The 19,367-nt window shown below is 31.5% G+C and overlaps 1 protein-coding gene across 1 annotated transcript in view; it reads left to right on the top strand.

The window, feature by feature from the left end:
• Positions 1-18,896, top strand: part of LOC118195242 (uncharacterized) — a 97,121-nt gene extending 78,225 nt beyond the window's left edge. Inside the window, exons 9-13 of the mRNA XM_035366499.2 lie at positions 3,821-3,919; positions 7,323-7,467; positions 11,106-11,204; positions 14,815-14,937; positions 16,162-18,896. Coding sequence (XP_035222390.1) covers positions 3,821-3,919; positions 7,323-7,467; positions 11,106-11,204; positions 14,815-14,937; positions 16,162-16,351 — 656 coding nt within the window. The 3' untranslated portion in view covers positions 16,352-18,896. The remainder of the gene's footprint in view (positions 1-3,820; positions 3,920-7,322; positions 7,468-11,105; positions 11,205-14,814; positions 14,938-16,161) is intronic.
• The last annotated feature ends 471 nt before the right edge of the window (positions 18,897-19,367 follow it).

The raw sequence follows: 19,367 nt of genomic DNA, 5'->3' as shown, positions 1-19,367 counted from the left end.
TACTGATAATTGAGAAATTTCATTAACGTGTATTAGGATTAAACAAAATTAACATAAAACTTTTTAATTAATTTCAGTTATTAATGTTTTTCAGTTGTTGATCTATTGAACTATCGGGTTTTAACGAAAGTTTCCCGCCACCCAACACATCATTTGCGCAAACAAATTCGCATTGGCGTATTTAATCATATTTTGTCAAACGAGTTCCGGCGTTTGAAAGAAAGAGACTTGCTTTAGAACACTGTGTTGTGGAAATTACCAAAAAAAAAAAAAAAAAAAAATCATTATCATTAAATACAAGCTGTCTGAGATGGAATTATCACGCTACCAGATTAGAAACCTCATTTACTTCCAGTTCCGTTGCTAAAAGTCAGCTGAAGTCGGTCTGTGATTCGAGTCCCGGTGAACAGACTGGCTGCATGGGCGTTTCTGTTGTTTTCCCCATATGTAAAGTGCATGCGAGCCTTAAAAAGCCATCCATGGCGCATCCCTCCTTTTCTGTGTAGTGCCTAATCGCGGAGCACGTTATTAAATAAATTTTTAAAAAAAGTATAATTAAGCATCTTTCCCCCAAGACGTCTTCTTGTTTCGGCGCTTTTAAAATTTTTTTACATCTCTTTAAAAATTTTTAAAACCTTTCAACATTATATTAATAAAAAAGTAACATAACATTGCCTTCCGTTTATGTAATGTTATTTTTAATTTTAAAATTAATACATTCCGCAAATGAATAATGAAAATCTAATAATTCAAGAGTAAAGAGCTTATAATAATTATTCTGTGCTCGAGTTTGCAAAAGCGCAGGTACAAAGGGATTCTAAACTTGAGAAAGTTTCATACGACTATGAATTTACCTTTATCTCTTTGATGTAAACAAGAAAAAAAATTAGCTCAGCCTAATCCTTAACATCAGCGTTTTTCTATTAACAACAATAATCAATTTAAAAAAATTTTAATGAAATGAAAATGTTTTCTTTACTTATGATAATATCAAAGATAAATAAATTTTAAAAATATGCTTATGATTGTAAAGAAATTTATTTTTTTGCTACCTATAACTGACTTCTCTATATCTGTCATCTATATCTGGCTTGTAAAAAATCTAGTTGGAAAAGCCTGACTTTGCGAAAGGACAAAAAAACCTAACTTATAAGAAATGTCTTCTTCCTTACCGAAACTAGTCTCAGTATCTACATCCAAGACAAACACGCAAGTGTAAAATTTAAAATTAAGCGGAAAAGCAGCCCATGTTGGCATAGATTTTTTTAATTGATTTCGAGGCGATAAGTTTTGGTTTATTTAAGTATGACAAAGCACACTAAGGCTATCTGCCTAAGGGGAGGGATGCCTTCGTGGAGGACTTTCTAAGGAAAACTAGCTCGTATACGCGTTACACGTGAGGAAAACCACGATAACGCCCATGGAGCCAGCCCGTTCGCAGGATTCGAATCTCAGACCGAACTACCAGTATTCAGCGACTTTACCGCTTGGCGGCTCGTGGGCCCCGAAGCGATAAGACAGACTTTCCTTCGTCAAGAATAAAAGTGTTTGGAAATAAATAAATCTACAATAGTAAATCATAGTTGGGTACTTAATAGCAATTTCAACGAATTTGAGAAAATTGTCCACAAAAGTTTTTTTTTTTTTTTTTTTTTTTTCCTTTGTGTGTGAACTAGATTTCTTTAAGCCTTACAGGTTCACAAAAATTTATCTTCTGTTAATGATATTAATTCTAACACAGTTCTTTTCAAAGCGTTCAAAATTTACCTCGAAAAACGGTCATATTCGTTCCCGCCTTCGCGCATTAATTTCCATATGAACAAAGTATCCTCTCCTCTTCTTTTTGCAAAAAATATTTCGCTCTTTAAGAAAAAGAACTTATAAATAAAAAAAGAAAATCTGAAAGATTTCAGCTTTTAAATTACGTACAAAGGGGAGTTTTTTTAAACATTTTGGATGTCACATTTATTTATTAAATATCATGTTCTTCGCACTTAAACCATAAAATTCAGTTCAAGATCAATATTGCAAAATAATTTTAAATTAAGCATATGTTTAGAATTTTCGATACACAGTCTCCCGCGCTAGAGATTTTTTTTTTTTTTTTCACAGCGTTGCCATTGCTCGCTTTGATCCTTCCTTGAGCTCGCTAGTCAAAAATTCGTTAAAGTTTTATAAAATATGGAATCGATAATAAAACAAATTCCAAATTTCAAGTTTGGGCTTCTAGATGCCCATATTCGCAGTAGGATTTTGAAAGAAGAAAGAAAGAAAAAAAAAAATCTGAAAGGTTTTAGATTTTAAATTACGTTTAAAGGGCCTTTTTTTAACGTTTTGTGTGTTACCTTTATTTATTAAATATCATGTTCTTCGCATTTAAATCATAAATTTCAGTTCAATAGCAATGCCGCAAAATAATTTTAAAATGAGCCTATCTTTAGAATTTCCGATACACAGTTCCGCACGCTGGAGATAAAAATGTTTCTCCCGGCCCCGTTGATTGTTGCCATGTTGATTGTTGCGCTTTCAAATCGTTGAGTTTGTTAGTCAAAAATTCTTTAAAGATTTACAAAATATGAAATCGATAATAAAACAAATTCCAAATTTCAAATTTGTTCTTCCACATGCCTGTATTCGCAGTAGGATTACGTCATTTAAAATTCGATGGCTCTAGGTACCGTTGTTTTATCACAATGCCAGAAACATACATACATTTATGCAGATTCTTCATTATTTAATTTCTTCAAATATAATACAGAGCAATAATATTTGGTGGTAAGAGTTTGAAAAGTGAAACGGACATTCAGAGTGATTCGACGCAAAATCGTAAAACGAAAACAATGGTCCCTCAGGGACAAAGCCCCTTTGGACTAATAAATGTATTCTGTTTTCAAAAGACCGTGTGTCCGATCGAAAGAACATATCTCCCCTTGGCCGACAAGCGTATCACGAGGTCGCTCGATTGCAGGAGAGACGATACTAAAGAAGAGGGCGGTAAACGAGAGCCGCTACTTCAGAATAATAATAATAATGAAAAATGAGATATTAAATACATACATGATATTTATAAAAATGAAATCATACAACAAATGTCCGATCCCCCTTGAAATCGATAGAATTTTATGCAAAATCTGCGTCAATCTAAGCTTGCTTTTCGGCCCATTTTTAAATCTCCATCTGTTCAGCAGGTATTGCATTTCATATCAGTGCATTTGGTTCATTAATTAAAAAAACCGGTTCCTCAAGCTCTCTGAATTTTAGCCTGTCCTGTACGTTCCACAAAAGTGACTTATAGTATTACCTTCAGTGTTGTTTCTTTTACTTCTATACTGGGTGTTGCTGAATATATATAATCCTTGCAAATTTCTGTAGTGAATCATCGGCGGAGGTTTTGGTTTCTGTGATTATGGTAAAGCCTCGAGAGCTATCTGCCTAAGGTGAGGGATGCTTTCGTAAAGGACTTTCTAAGACAAACTGGCTCGTATGACGTTGCACATGGGAAAAAAAACGAAAACATTCAGCCAGCCAGCCCGTTTGCGGGACTCAAACATCGGACCGAACTACCAGTGTTCAGCGATTTTACCCCTCCACCACTGGTGGGCCATTGGCGGAAAGACAATAGGACAGATTCTTCTAGATAAGACCTGACTTACGACAGTCTGGGTTTCTTCCTTTCGATCTTAGGAAGTTCATTTTCCTACTGTCTAAAAGGGCTGAAATGGATTATGAAAATTAAATTATTATTATAGTTACTACCTTATTCTAGAACAAGTGAGCTTAAGCAGTGTAATTAATCTGATATATCTTATTCATATTTCAGGTTTCCATGAAGCTATCGGAGATGTTTTAGCTTTATCTGTCTCAACGCCAAAACACTTGAAGTCGATTGGATTACTGAAAGAAGTTGCTGATGATCCAGGTAAAGTTAAAAATTACCTCATTCGAAGCAAACAGTAAAACCAAAAGAGCGAAAGAGAGCAAATAATCAAATGAGGGCCAAAAAAAAACAACATTTTCTCTTAAAATAAACTGAAAGTTTCATACATATAAGAGCGAAATGCTTAGAAATATATTTTGCGTCCGTGTGTATTGTTCATGATTTAAAAAAATATTTTTAGGATATTTTTACTGCAGTTATCTTACGTAAAGTTTTATTTCTAAGTTTAAAAAGTTTACTTAGTTTCATACAAATTAGCTTAAAGTTTAATATTCTGGTTTGGCATATTTATAAATCTTTTTTAATATTTATTAAGTAAATATTAATATTAAAAAGAGATTTTAGTATAAAGAGAACACACACAATTGATTTTTTTACATTTAGAAATGTTACGTTAAAAAAAAGTGTTTCTAGCATTTAGATTATTAACGATTTTACAATGTACTATGATATTTTAAAAAAATCTACAAATTTTGTAGGCGACTAAGCTATATTAATATAATTATCAAAGCTATCTTTTCCTAGATTATAATTGAACCAAAAATATTAAACAATTACCAGAGTCATTCTAAATTAATTTACTGTCGAGAGTAGTTATAAGAAAATACAATGCTTTAAAAACAATCACTTATTCACTAAAATTTAAATACTTTAAAAGAAGCCTCATCCGCGATGTTTATTGCATAGGCCTGTAGGGGTTTTCTTATTTTGCATAACAAATTTATTTTAAGTTTGATACCTATTCTAGACTTCTCAACTTCCCTTCACATTCTCTAGGCAGGATGTAAATTTAAAGTTAGCTAGGTGCTTATTTAAACCTGTGAATATCTCAATTTATTCAGAGCGTGTTTCGCTAGCCAAGCGCACGTTTAGTTGTTATTTCGCTGTTACGTAAGTAAGCCCTTTGGCCTTATCAGATTTAGCCTCACGCCGATTAGGTTCTTGTGAGTAGGCGTAACTTAAGTGCTATTTATTTCAGGTTTGACTTGTATTATATTCTACGTTTAGTTTCACCGCAAGCTGACGGTGTTTTTGTAACGCAGGAAGCCCCGTGCCTTTTCTGTTGACTATTTTGAATTAATAAAGGGTTATTTTTACCCTTCGTCTGAGTCAAAAGTTTTATTCACGCCTGCGCGAAAATTCGTCAGGTCATTATAGGATCTATTCTAGTTTATGTGGAACAAGAGAGAAAGACTCTATAGGCATCATAAGCAAGTGATCCAATGAAATAACTGCACAGCCATGTCTTAAATAATTGTCTTGATTAAATAAGTATATGAATTAATGACTTGAGTCAAATAAAATCTAAACTTCTCCTATTGCACTGTTTTTTCTAGTTTTACCTTTCTTAACCTTGATTTTTTGGGAATTAATTCTTAAAACAGTAAACCTGTGGCAACTTCCTAACTTCACATTATTTCAGGTGTTAAATTGAAATCTGCATAGCCAGTACCAGATAATTATATAATATATGATTATTTAATTACATGATTTTTTCATATATTTTTAATATTTTTATATTTTTTTACCTTTAACTTTTTTAAATGTTAGATTAAAATCGGAATATTTTAGTTTTTGATGCAAATATAGCGTTTACATGAACATTAGTAAGTAGGGTACTTACGTATTATCGCAACCAGGTTGGCGCTATTTGTAAGTTTGAGTAAAAAAGTATGAATAGAAAGAAAATGTACATTTATTAATTACAAATAATTTTTAATACAGTTTTTTATATTATTTTGTTTTAAAATATAAAATAGCAATTAAACCCTTCCGGTTTCGAATTTGAATAAGTTGCAGAATTATTTTTTCGGCGGAAATCTTTTGGCTGTTGCTTTTAGGACTGATTGAAAACCGTATTCGCCATAACCATGTACACGTCGACTTATTTTTACTTAAAAAAACATCCCAGAATTGCACAAAAATGGCATTGCGCACACTCTTGACTTTATCCATGTACACTGCTATTTTCTCATAAATTACAAAAATTTGCACGAAAATGCAGGAAACTTTTGTGAATCTCCACATGCTCTTTTTACAAAACTACGTATAACACGTAGGGTTGCCGTAAGTAGGGTCGCCAAATTTCGCAATTTATGCGAATTTTGGCCTGGTTGCGTTAATACGTAAGTACCGTAAGGGGTATGATTTGGAATAACAATGGTAAACAGCACACAACACACAGCTTAAAGATATAGTATACAAGCATTTTAGTGATTTCATAGCATTTTCCCAATAAGAAAATCAACGAATTTTTTACTCTTTTCATGTTAATTTTTTTTTTTTTTTTTTTTTTTTTTTTTTTAAAATTTTGCATGCTTTGCAATCGTTGGTTTAACCTACTATGACTATCATGTAATACGATTTTCCGAAGATAAAATTAACATAAATATCTTCTGCATATATTAAGAAATTCAAGTTATAATCTTTATATCGATTAAGAAATAATAAAGAATCTAATTCCTCGTATTGCAGAAAATTTGCGGTACCAAATTTTAAACATATATAGTCTTTCAGCCTAATATGTGCACCTCGATACCCTAATTTTAAATTTACAATTTCCATTTTTTATTTTTTTAACTTAATTTGTCTGTTACTGATTAACATACTAAGCAATTTAGAAACAGAAAACGCAGTTTTTGATTTAATATTATTATTAATTACTATTTGGACTAGAAAAGGTACTCCAGCTGGATTCATTAAAATTATTATGTATTTTTCTATTTCATGATAACTATGTTAAACGGCTAGTCATTTTAAATATAATATACTTAGTTCACACAGGAAAATTTAATTGCAGATGAATTTCAGTGTCATTTAGCTATCATACAAGCAAGAAAAACAATTTTATCTATATTCCCTGTTCAAAGAAAGATGCTTATAATATTTTGACGTTAGAATTGTCTATAACTAAATCTTCCTAAATTTTAAAATCGTTTCATTTTGTCAAGAGGAATTTATTGGTTAAGCAATCCAGCAGACTTTGTCAAAGATTTTTTTTTTAAATTTGTCTTTCTCTTGGCCTGACAAATAGTAAGATCTCAAAATGTTGCTTCGACTTTCTATGTGATCTTTACCTTTCAATTTATAACTATAACTGCTTAATATTAGAAAGGAATTTCTAACAGAGTACATTGCGTATCTGGGTACAAAATTATTTAGCTATTATTTTGAATTTACATGTAACATACAAGTTTATAAAATAAATATTATAATTTCATTTTTCAGTTTCGAAAATCTAAAAATAGCATTCGCTTTAATTTGCATAAGTTTTATAAATCTTTTACTTCATCTAAAAAATTATTATTTGTGACGCTAAGAGTAATATCTCCCTAATTACTAGATATCTATTTGAAAGTATTAATAGCATTCTTTTTTCTCCCAGAGGGTGATCTGAACTTTTTGTTGCGTACTGCTTTGGATAAAGTTTCGTTTTTGCCTTCTGGATACCTCATTGACCTCTGGAGATGGGGTCTATTCAGTGGAGATATCAAAACAGAAGAGATGAACACAAAATGGTGGGATCTCAGGTATGACAGAAAACGATAATCTTAAATTTAATACTATTACTATTACTATGTGGCCAAGAAATTTATAGGACAGAGACATATTGAAGCTTTACTTTCAGTCAACTTGCTGAAAGTACTAACCTACATATTGTTATTAATAAGATTGTGTATAAACTCTATAAACGATTAACATTCAATTTCTTAATTTATTATTAATATCCGAATGTTTTAAAAATGATTGAAATGATTTCAGCCGCATTTAAAATACGTTTGTTCAATTATTAAAGATTGTTTCCAAGTACGACGAATGCCTTTTCATAAAAGTGAGGGAAAACGTTTCGATGAGCAAGGTAATAATTTTCAGACTATCAAGCAAATATTGCTTCATATTTCTTGTTGAGGAACAACGAAGCTTGTTTACCAAGCCTCGCAAGTTAACGTATCCAGGATTTTGATGTGTGGAACTGAAGAAACGTCGTCTATAGAGATATGCAAATATCAAATAATGTGCCTAAACATGATCTGCTCCACGAAAAACGGGCAAATTAATATGAGGGGGAAAGTCTATTTTGCACCTACGATTGTCTTTGTTATTACACAAAGGCCACGTCTGGAAGAATTTTGATTCTAACGTGTTGCTGGAGGGTTTGATACTGGATGATCAACTAAAGAGGTTGCTAGTTTCGTTTCTGCCGACTGTCTGTCAGTTTCCTTTTACGATTATCGAAAATAGTTTCTCTAAGCTGTTTGTCACTTCCCTTTCACGATAATCGAAATCTTTCCAAAAATTTTCAATAATAGTCTCGGCATAAGCTTTTAAGCATCAATTTATTTAAAGTTTTATCATATTTATCTGAAATTTTTTACAGAATTTATTTTACATGTTTTAGTTTCATACCAACATAGTCTGCGAATTTCAGTTACCTTCATAATTCCACATGTTTTATTCTGGTATCTATGTACTTCTACTGGATTTATGGGCATTTCGCGATTGGTAACCTCATGTTTCATTTCTGTTGGTTTTTACTGAGATTTGGCTTACCAATACGGTTTCATTAAATTTATCTTCGATTTTTATGATGATTTTTCTTATTGGTACTATTACAATTCTCCCGGTTTTGCCTACGGGTACACTTGAGCCAATTCTTCTTACAATTTTTCTTGACTTATACAGGGCTTTAATAATAGGATAATAGGGTAAGGCGGCTTTTGAAAAGCTGTCTCTGCCCATCAACACTGCTCATCTACTCTACGAAACTGCAAGCTGTTGTTTTTCATCAATAACAGTTATTGCTCTCTGCTGTAGTAAATCACTTGATTGATGGGATGAAATATTGGTGAAAAGTTATGTCAAATCCAGTCAACTCCTTCTTATATTAGTTTTTTCTTTTTAAACACTTCGAAGAAAACCCTTTCAAAGTATTTTTTTTTTATTATTTTCAGTGAGCTTGATTGGTGGCCTGGTTGAATAAATAGTATTGACACTTACAGGGTTATATTGACTGTGAGGGAATATTACCCTGTAAGTACTTTGCAGGCCTTTTTCAGAAATGACCGGTGAAATAAATGGGTAGCTATGTCATTAATAATCAAATCATGTCTTATTTAAAAAAACATATAAGACTTTACGTGACAATATTTTATTTTGAAATAATATATTAATTTTTCTTTCTATCTTTTATAATCGCTGTTTTAAAACCTTGTTGAAATACTGTATAATTTTATTTATTACAGCTTGAATTTCTAGGGGATAAATTCTTAGCTACAGTAGAAGGTAAAAATTTTAGCTAAACATGATTTTAGCTCTTAAGCTGAATCTGCATACAAAGACTACATCCTATTTTTTTTTAATTTTAAAATTTATTAATTTTGTTTAACTTTTTGAAATATTTATATTTCATTCAATGAGGTACTAAATTCTTAATTGAAGTTTTCAGATTGCAATTTAATTTTTAAAGCATTTTTAATGTACTAAATACTAAGTAGGAATTAAGCATTTAAAAGTTTGCAAGCGTATTTAAACACGATTCCTTTCAAGTACACTGCTGGACATCCGAATTGCAACAACAAGAAAGACAAGAGATTTCACAACAAAATTTATTTAGTAGATAACATGTTGACCAAATACCAAATAATTAAATTTATAGACTTCTGTGAAGTGCGGTTCCTTCCAGAATCAGTACCCAGAGTAGCCGCCATTGTTGGAGATCACCTCCGCCACACGCCTCGACATTGATACAAAGAGACTTTGGATGTGTTCTTGGGGTACAGCAGACCAAACAGCTTCCACACGTTGCCAAAGCTGATCTGGTGTGACAGCTTGGGATGTAATCTGGGTCAATCGTTCAGCAACCATGGGCCACATGTTTTCTATCGACGAAAGATCCGATCCGGAGAGCGAGCCGGCCAGGTAAGCAATTCAATCTGGTGATTGACGAAGAGTCCTTGGACAATGCGTGCCACGTGTGGTCGCGCATTAGCCTGTTAAAATATGGCTGTGAGCAAGCCCTGAAGCTAAGGAAGGACAACTGGCTCCAACACCTCGGAGATGTAGCGTTGGCTGTTTAAAGTACCGGCAATGCGTACAAGAGTGATATCCAATACCGCCCCATACCATAATAACCAGTGCAAGACCAGTGTGGTGGTGCATAACGCAGCTGTTCAGTATCCTCTCTCCACGGTGTCTACTCGAATCCGACCATCGTGGTATTGCACACAGAAGCGTGACTCGTCAGTAAAGACAATTTCATTCCATTCTACCGTCCACATCCTTCTTTCATCGCACCATTGGCGGCGGAGATGTCTGTGGTTCTGTGTCAAGGATAGACGAAGCAATGGACTTCTTGATGACAGACCACTCTGCTGTAAATGGCGTCGAATGGTACGCGCAGACACTGGATGATGCGTTACAGATTGAATGTGCTATGGTTCAAAATGTGACTGAGCGATTCGTCATTGCCATGCGCACAATGTTCCTGTCATCACTTCAAGTGGTGCACTGAGGTGGATGCGATCGAACACGTCGCTCCGTCCTACCCTCCTGCATCCAACGGTCACATATCCGCATTACAGTTGTTTGGTTTTATCCAACACGACTACCGATTTCCCTGAAAGATAATCCACACTCTCGGTAGGCCACTATCCTTCCTCTGTCGAACTCTGATACTTGATCAAACGATGATCGCTGCTTACTACAAGGCATAATTGAAAGTTTTTTTTTTTTTAAATCACAAGAGAAACGCAATTGCTGAACTTGAAATTGTCGAAAACACCAAGCCTTAAATAGCGCTTTGAAATGGCGCCACAGACGCGCGTGATGTGCGTCTGTGCTGAAATTCTAATCATTTGCATACCTCACCTCCGCTAATGCATGTTGTAAATTTCATGTTATTTGCATGCTTCTTTCAGGGTGTTGCATTTATGGTGGCCAGCAGTGGAATTAACATAGTCATAAGTAAACAGCTATGCTTAGTATTTTGAGAAATTTGAAGTCACTTGACAGATAACTTTTCTGTTTTACGTTAAATGTAAAGCCACGTCTTTTTCTTTGGAAGTTAGTAGGCTATATTTAGAGCAAATCTATGTTTTGTTAAATTTCGATTAAAGATAGAAATATGTTGATTACTGTGGAAGTAACTTATGTTTCATTCCTCTTACAGATTAAAATACCAAGGTATCTGCCCACCAGTGAAACGAACAGATACCGATTTTGATCCGGGTGCAAAATATCACGTGCCTGGAAATGTTCCTTACATTAGGTAAGTAAGAATTATAAATATGCATTATGCAATACAGTGTGCCCGAAATCGAGACACAGAATTTTGATATTGGCAGAAATATCCTTAGATATTGGTCGTAGACATTTATTTCTAGCTAGAAAATTTCTCATAATAATGTGAAACTTTTATGAAATCAGTTTCAACACTACAGGTGGGAACATTTTACAAACATAAAATCTAAATTTCTATATTTTTCTCGTTAACCAAAATTTCAGAATAATGACTTCATGTGTTAAATGTTATTAATTTCAGGCCATCACGTTTTTGGCGATAAAATTTACGGAAGTGTTAGTATTTAACAGCACCCCGCGAAAAGATACAAATGAGTTGATAAATATTATTTCACCTAAAATGGAAATATTAACCACCAAAATTAATAGCCTTTGTTTACGTAATTGCGTTATAATTTAACTTCAGACTGTTAAAGTTTCGTTGGCACTTGGTAAACTAGTAGTTTGATCATGGGAAAAAGACAAAATTCACTGAACACTCACGAGATAAACCGCAAAATTTCATGACCTTATGATATCATAATCTTTCATAGTCACTTATGATCACATTATCACGGTGTCAGTATTTATGCTAATATTTCTATAAAAGTGTCCCACAGTTTCAAAACTGTATTTCAAGCAACTAGAAGGTAATTTGTAAGCATTGTATTTTACATATTTTTTGGATTCATGCTTACATTTATTAACCAGTTATATTATGGTGTGTTACCTTAGCTCTAATATGATCTATTCTAACAGATCAATGAAGTTTTATTCATCTGAAACTTTGTTTTTCTGACCTGCTTACATTTTCTGATTATTTTCTCTACAAAATGACAATCAGGAGTCTATCGGATAAGACAGCTAATGATGGTTAGTTCGACCTAGGTCTTAATTCGGCCAGTATTTTCGAGCTACCCTGTTCTATATGGCGGTTAGCGGCGCGGATTATCATATTTTTGGGCTGGCTCGAATCCCGAAAAACCATGGACATTAGTAGTTGCATGCATCCTTTCTTGAGAGGATGTTAGTTGTCCTCTGTGATGCACCGTGGGCAACATTTTCGGTGAAGTTACGGATAAACGGCCGCAGGACTTTGGTCATTCTTGAATTAAGGATCAACAAGCAAAATGCCCTGCTGTTGGTTTTAGATAGAGCAAAAACGTTTTTCATCCTTGTGCGTTGACCTGAGTATTTTCCTTAAAAGTTCTTCAACAAAGACATCCCTTCCTTAGGCAGATAAACTTCGTAAGCTTTGCCGTAATCGATTGAACAACTACATTCTCGCAATTGAAAAATGATACCTATAAAATTTCTAAACTATGAGATTTTCTTTTATGATAAATCTATTACACCATATAACTATTTACTGCAACGAGTCCTGAGCATGATCATTCGATAATATGAGGAATTTAAAAAAGATCGCAAATGCGAAACCTGTTTCAGTTGTACATGGATGCGTCCTGGAATCTTAACGGGTGAAATTTAATATTTAAAATTATTTTCTCAATTTCGAAAAAATATTTATGATACAGTATATAATTTTAATTACAATAAATTTCAATGAAGACAGATAGAGCAATTTTAATAAAAATTAGGACCTTGGTAGAAAAAATACTGTTCCAAGCTGCGGGGTTACGATTTTTAAAAACGATGCACTGCAGATGAGCAGAAAGAAATTCATAGTTTATTGGGAAAATAAAGTAAAAAACACAACAAAATAAATAGCTGTAAATAACTCGAAGAAAGTGCAGATAATAGACAAATCTTTCATAAAATACTAGAACGTAAGTTCCCGTTATCCACTCACACACTAACCGCTAACGCACAATTCGTCTAATACAAATTCTATTCATTAACTCATTTTTGCACGGCGAGCTCTCAAAACCTACCGTCTCTTTCTGGCTCTGTAAATAGTATTTATATGGCACTGCATGGGCTTCTGGAATCTTTGGAAAAAAATCCCTCCAAGGGTTTAAGGTTCATGAGGAGCATTTTTCCCCCTGACAATCCGCATCTTGCGTTTTAGTTGAGCAATTTTGACAATTTAAACGTCTTTGGGTTCTTAATTGAAAGATCTACAATCCTATACAAGAAATAAATACTTATAGAACGCATGTGGCCCCAAATTCACTTATACACAAAATAAATTCTAAAACTATTACCCTAAATGCAAAGATTAAAGGAATAAATAAATAAAACAATAAACAAAAACAATGATGAAATCAAAGGGATTTAAATATTTACAGAAATTTACAATAATATGATGTTCTCAGAAAAATTTCGTATTGCCGAATTCATAGGAAATTACGGATTAATAGCAGTCTGGATCATTAAATTCGTGCTAAATTATCTTTTTAGTGCTAAATTAGCTTTTATTATTAGTCTAAATTATCTTTTATTAAAATTTTGTGAGTTTTGAAAGGTATGGAACTTTTTTTAACACCATATATAATGCTAGATTTTATAATTACAGAACACTCCCATTCACCGTGTTGAAACTGTTTTCGTAAAAATTTGTGTCTCTTTTTAGAAACTTTATTTATTACATGAATGGGATCGATATTGAAAGAAATATGCTTTATTAGTACTCACTTTCTTTTAATTTGACTTTTATCTACATAAAAATTTCATTTCTTTAAATATTGCTGTGTAATTACTTCAGCAAAGCTTCATTATTACAGAATACTATATGCTCTTATCCTGAAAGAACCTATTACTTTTCTCAAAAAACGCAAGAGCTATTAGCCTTCTCTAAGCTTATGCACAAAGAAAAAAAAATTAACCTGTGGCACATTATTTTCATTATGTACCAAATAATGGCCACTAAATCTTAACTTAAATATGCAAATTGTAAAGAAAAGAAAGAAAAAAAAATCTGTCCACTGAATGCAAATAATTTTACATTTGTAAGCATAATTTTTCCTTATGTGCTTTTAAACGTTTTTGTAGAACATAAAATTTTCTAATGTGTTTGTAGAACATAAATTTAATAATGATAAATGTAATGTATATTTAAGAAATTAATCTGTTAAAATTGCACTTAAATTTACAGTTTTCATGCGATATAATTCTTTTTTTAGCGTTAAATAATTACAAAAAATTACAAACGATAAGCTGAATCAACAACCATTGAAAATTAGACGCTAAATAGAGAATATTAGATTATCTTGTCAAAATAAGAATCATAAAATGAAATTTTGAAAAAATGTTTTCGCTTGGTGCTTAATTTCATAGAATGCTACAAATGTTTTCTTGATTTTCAACTCAAGGCAATTAGTGTTAGTGTTAATGCTTAAAAAATGAGATTAAAAAATATTCGCATGACTTTGGTTATGATTCTGTTCTTGATTTTGGGAAATTTTTTGGAGCTGTAGTGGTTCCTTTGAACAGTTCTTTGACGGTTGGGATCTTTTTCAGTGTAAGATGAGATATATGCCTGAAATATATAATCTTGTTCTATCGAGGTATAATCTAAAAACATAATTTTCATTCTTCCCAAAGTCTGTTCAACAAATTAACTCTAAGCATATTTAAAGAAAAAAAATCTAAAATGTAGAGTACTAATTTTAATATTGATTCTAATTATTCTTTTCTAGATATTTCGTAAGCTTTGTGATACAATTCCAATTCCATAAAGTTCTTTGTGATGCAGCAGGTCATACGGGTCCTCTGTACAAATGTGATATTTATCAATCAAAAGAAGCAGGCCAAATACTCAGGTGAGAAAATTTTGAATGTTTGATTTTTTTCAGCCATTTAAAAGATACTAATATTTCTTCTGCATATGATTTACAGCCGCGTGTTGCACAAAGTATAAAAGGCTCCAAAAGTATTTTGTGACAGAAAATTATCAGACAGATCAATCCTTTTTAGTAAAAGTATATGAAAGTTGAATTTTAGCACAAATCTCATGGGGGTTTTGAATTGGAAAAGGAAAATGGGATATAAAAAAAAGAAAATCCTAGTTGAAGAATAGCTTCTATATCCTATTCAGTGAAATTAAAAATGCCTTGTTGTCATACGAATCATAATTACCCTGTGTATTTTTATTAAAGTCTGCCTTGAGGAAGTTAAGGTAATATGTAAATTTTCCTAAGGATAGCTACGCAGGTAATTCAAAATTAGATTTTCAAATGTACATTTTTTAAACATAGCCTTTACATTAGATAAAAATAAGATAATTCCAATTTTCAAAATGTAGAATTTCTAAATTTTTACTTAACGAAATTTAGAAACTTGCAGTTTTAATAACTAGGAAGCATTTCTGCATGAATACGATATTTTACCACAGAATCACTAAGTGGAGCAATTGGTTTTAGCACCTGTACTTAAATCGATCACCACGAAGCTTTCACAAAAGAAAGATAATAAAAATTCTCTTGAACTTTGTTTAACGACTGATTTTCGGAATAAATACCTACTTAAAAGAATGCATGTATGAATGTACGGTGTATGAGTATGACGATATGTAGGAGTGTAATAAATAATTTTCTGCAATTAAAAATTATCATTATTCTGTAAAAATCAACGAAATGCGGCGTGTTGTTTTGAGCTAATATATGAGTACTGTATTTTATTATTGCCACACTTCGTTGGAAAAGATTTAACACTTTTAAAACATCTTAGTTTCGTCCCAGGTTTTTAAGGGGATAATTTTGGCTTACGTGTGAACAGATCTCATCTGCAGTTTAAGAATATCCACGTTTATATCCAGTTTAAGAATAATATTAATTAGATTATGTTAAAAATTTCAAATATTGAAAATTTTTGTCAGTTTGTTAGATTGGGAAAACAAACTAACATTTTCTGCTCACCTGGGAGAATAAAATGCAAGACATCGAGAAAATTATTAAATCCTGATACTTAAAATAACGATTCGACTCTAATTAATGCGAAATACGAAAATGTAGAAGAAAACTCAAATGTATGTTTTCATTTTGCAGCCAAGTAATGGAGCTCGGAAGCTCCGAGCATTGGTCCGAAGCTATGAAGATCATGACAGGAGGCGCTACAAACAAGATGGATGCTGGACCTATCTTGGAATATTTTGAACCTCTGCTCAAGTTCTTAGAAGAACAAAACAAGAACGAAACTCTTGGATGGAAGTCCGAAGATTCTACGATATGTCCATAGAGCTTTCGAACAATACTCATAATTTCTTCTGGCTGGCCACACAGTGTTTCCCAAATTGCAAATCTTTGGATATATATTATACAGCACATAAAAACAAAGTACTTTTAGAAGGAATTTTTATGTAAGACATCAGTCGTTTCTTTGGACTCGACAAGGATTTTGAAATGGTAAAATATCTGTATATCTTCCCAGGTGCTAATTATTGCTTATTTTATGCTTAACTACGCTTGATCAGCTTGAAAATTTCAGTTAATTGTTGAGCCTACTTTTAATCTGTGCCAATTTTTTAGAACTTCAAGAAAGAAATACATTTTGAATTATGTAATCTTAATGTATATATCGTACTTCCACTGAAAAACTTTGTTTTTATTTCCAGTTAAGAATAGCATTTTAATGTAATTGAAGATTTTATTACGCAGAAAATTTTTATTTTAATGTTAACTGTTTAATGACTTTCACGAAATAATGATTTCAGATTCTACATTTTGCGAGAGTTACATTATTTTAGAACAGAGAAAGTTTAAGAGTACATATCATGAAAACAATTTAGAAATGAATTCTGAATTTTGTATTTAGAATGAATTCTGAATTTTGTATTATCATTATAAGACAGAAACTGCCCATAAAATTTAAAAGTATACTGAGAATTTTCTGGAATACTTTTACTACAGTTTGGGAGAGAATTTTGTAAATTTTAGATAGCGATGAATAATTTTCAATCCTTTAAACGATTTTTTAGATCTCTTGTAAAGGAAAGGGAATGGCATTTTTAGAACAATTTTTACTATTTCGCATATTTTTTAACCCTGATCTCATAATTTATAAATCGCTTTGAAGCTTACCTTTTTAAGAAATTTGACCGATATAAGTAAACGCACTAAATATATACATTTCTGCTCTTAGTATAGAGTAAATAAAATAAAAAGTGCAAAAATTTAAATTAAAATTTCCTCAGAAGAGTGTAATAAAATTGGAACAAAATTACTTTATAGAATGTATTTTTAAGCAAAAAGAAATAACGTTTTTGTAATTATAAAAGCTTTTTCAATGTTTGAGAGGTCTAAGTAACCTACTCAATTTTAATTTCTAATTATTTTAGCAAAGCTAGCAGTCATTCCTCCGATCAAAAAGTAAATTATGCCGGCTTGAATTAAATAATAAATTAAATTTTAACTGTTAGAAAATAGATACAATATTTAAAGACCCCCTAGGATGTTCTTTGTTTTAAAATTGAATTTTTGAGGAACGCATCTGACTGATGATCAATAGCTAAAGCAGGCCAAAAAAATGGGGCATAATAAAAGTTGGTACAAAATTGCGATGGTTTCGCAAGCTGTAATTAGAAAAAGCATTGATATTTTTAAATTTTTCATTAAACTTACAATTAAAAATGTATGGATTTTTGTATTTTTGTAAGTTTGAAGTGTTTTATACGTTGACTTATAAACAATTTAATTTAAATTGAATCAACATAATTTCAGTAACTTAATTTCAGAGATATCATATGTAACGTTAAAATAAATACCAATAATCTTTCATTTTCAGTATTCTGTTTCTCGTTCTGCAATCTGTAAGCCCGTTCTGCAGTCCAACATACTATAATATATTTATTTTATTTTGAACTTAAATAACAGTTTAGTTTTTACACTAAGATCATCCAAAATTTTTGTACTATGTTAAGTTACATCTTTATTCGTTTTTCTTAATTAACATAAAATTGCATAAATTACTAGAAAAAAATTATTTATACTTGTCATAAAATGTTCAAGACCTTCAGAGGCTGCATTTCTTGAATTCCTGTATAAGATCTCATAAAACAATTATTTCATTTTAAATTACTTTTGTTTTTTTCTACCTGATGTGAGCATTTTTATGTTTTCGTCTCATGATTCACTTTTGTTTCTGTATGTATGTTTTTCCAGTGCAGTTTTATTATAAAGATTTGATATAAATGAAATATTTTATAGATATAATATTTTTGAGATACATCATATTTAACAAATCATATTTTATTTATTGTCTTAACCAAAATTTTCAGAATACTAATTTTGAAAATTCCTTAATCTTTATATCATTAAATACAAACAGTTAAATAGATGAAATTAAATTCCTATGTTCGTGTAACCGTTAATCGAAAAGAAACTTTTGTAAGATGTTCAATTCAGTAAAACAACATGTGCAAACAAATATTATCAGTATTTTCTCTCAATGCGCAACAATATGCTGCTCCTTTCTGTACACGAATGAGTAGGTTTTGTAATTTTTCTACAATGAATTTCTTTCCTCAAAAACTTTTTGATGTCAAAGTTGCTGTTTTTTAAAGATGTCATGGTATATGGTGATTCATTCAAATGAGAATGAATTTACAGTTGCGAGTAGATATTTATCTACTGCTACGTTATTCCTTTTTGAAATGCTGCATTTGTGTACTTTGGGGTAATTTTTTATTTATTACTGTATTTATCCCATAAGTGTATTGTAAAACTTGTTGCTACTGACTTTGTATGTTCATTGTTTTAAAAAAAATAAATTTAAAACAACTGTAGTTACTTTTTATTTGCAGCAGGTAATCGAGCACATAGTACTTAATAACCAAACAGCAATTTTCGGGAAAAGTATGATTTCCCAAATTGTTTAATATATACGAATTCGAAATAATTTACAAATAATTCATTCCCATAAATCCCACTTCAATATATATATATATATACAGAAGTGGGATTTTGCGTGTTTGAAATTTTTTGGTTTTAACATTTTAAAATTCTTTGTTGCATTATATAATTATTTGAAATTTATTAATTAGGAATTTCAATTTCTGGTCTTTTTGAAATATTTATTAGATCTAAATTTCTTACTTTATGTCTTTAATGATACATAATAAATAATTTAAGTTAGCAGTAGTCACTTAATGCTTAATTTTAATTTCGGTATTTTCCCTCTCTGTTCTAAAAATAGTAATAACTCCTCTGAACAGCGTAATTTCGAGACTAATCCATATCATCTGTCCCTAACATAT

This window comes from Stegodyphus dumicola, chromosome 6, assembly GCF_044657685.1.
Source record: "Stegodyphus dumicola isolate Sdum_Otavi_A_Nest chromosome 6, ASM4465768v1".
Classification (NCBI taxonomy): domain Eukaryota; kingdom Metazoa; phylum Arthropoda; class Arachnida; order Araneae; family Eresidae; genus Stegodyphus; species Stegodyphus dumicola.
The sequence above is the reverse complement of the archived record's forward strand: the minus strand, read 5'-3'. Positions and strand labels throughout refer to the sequence as shown.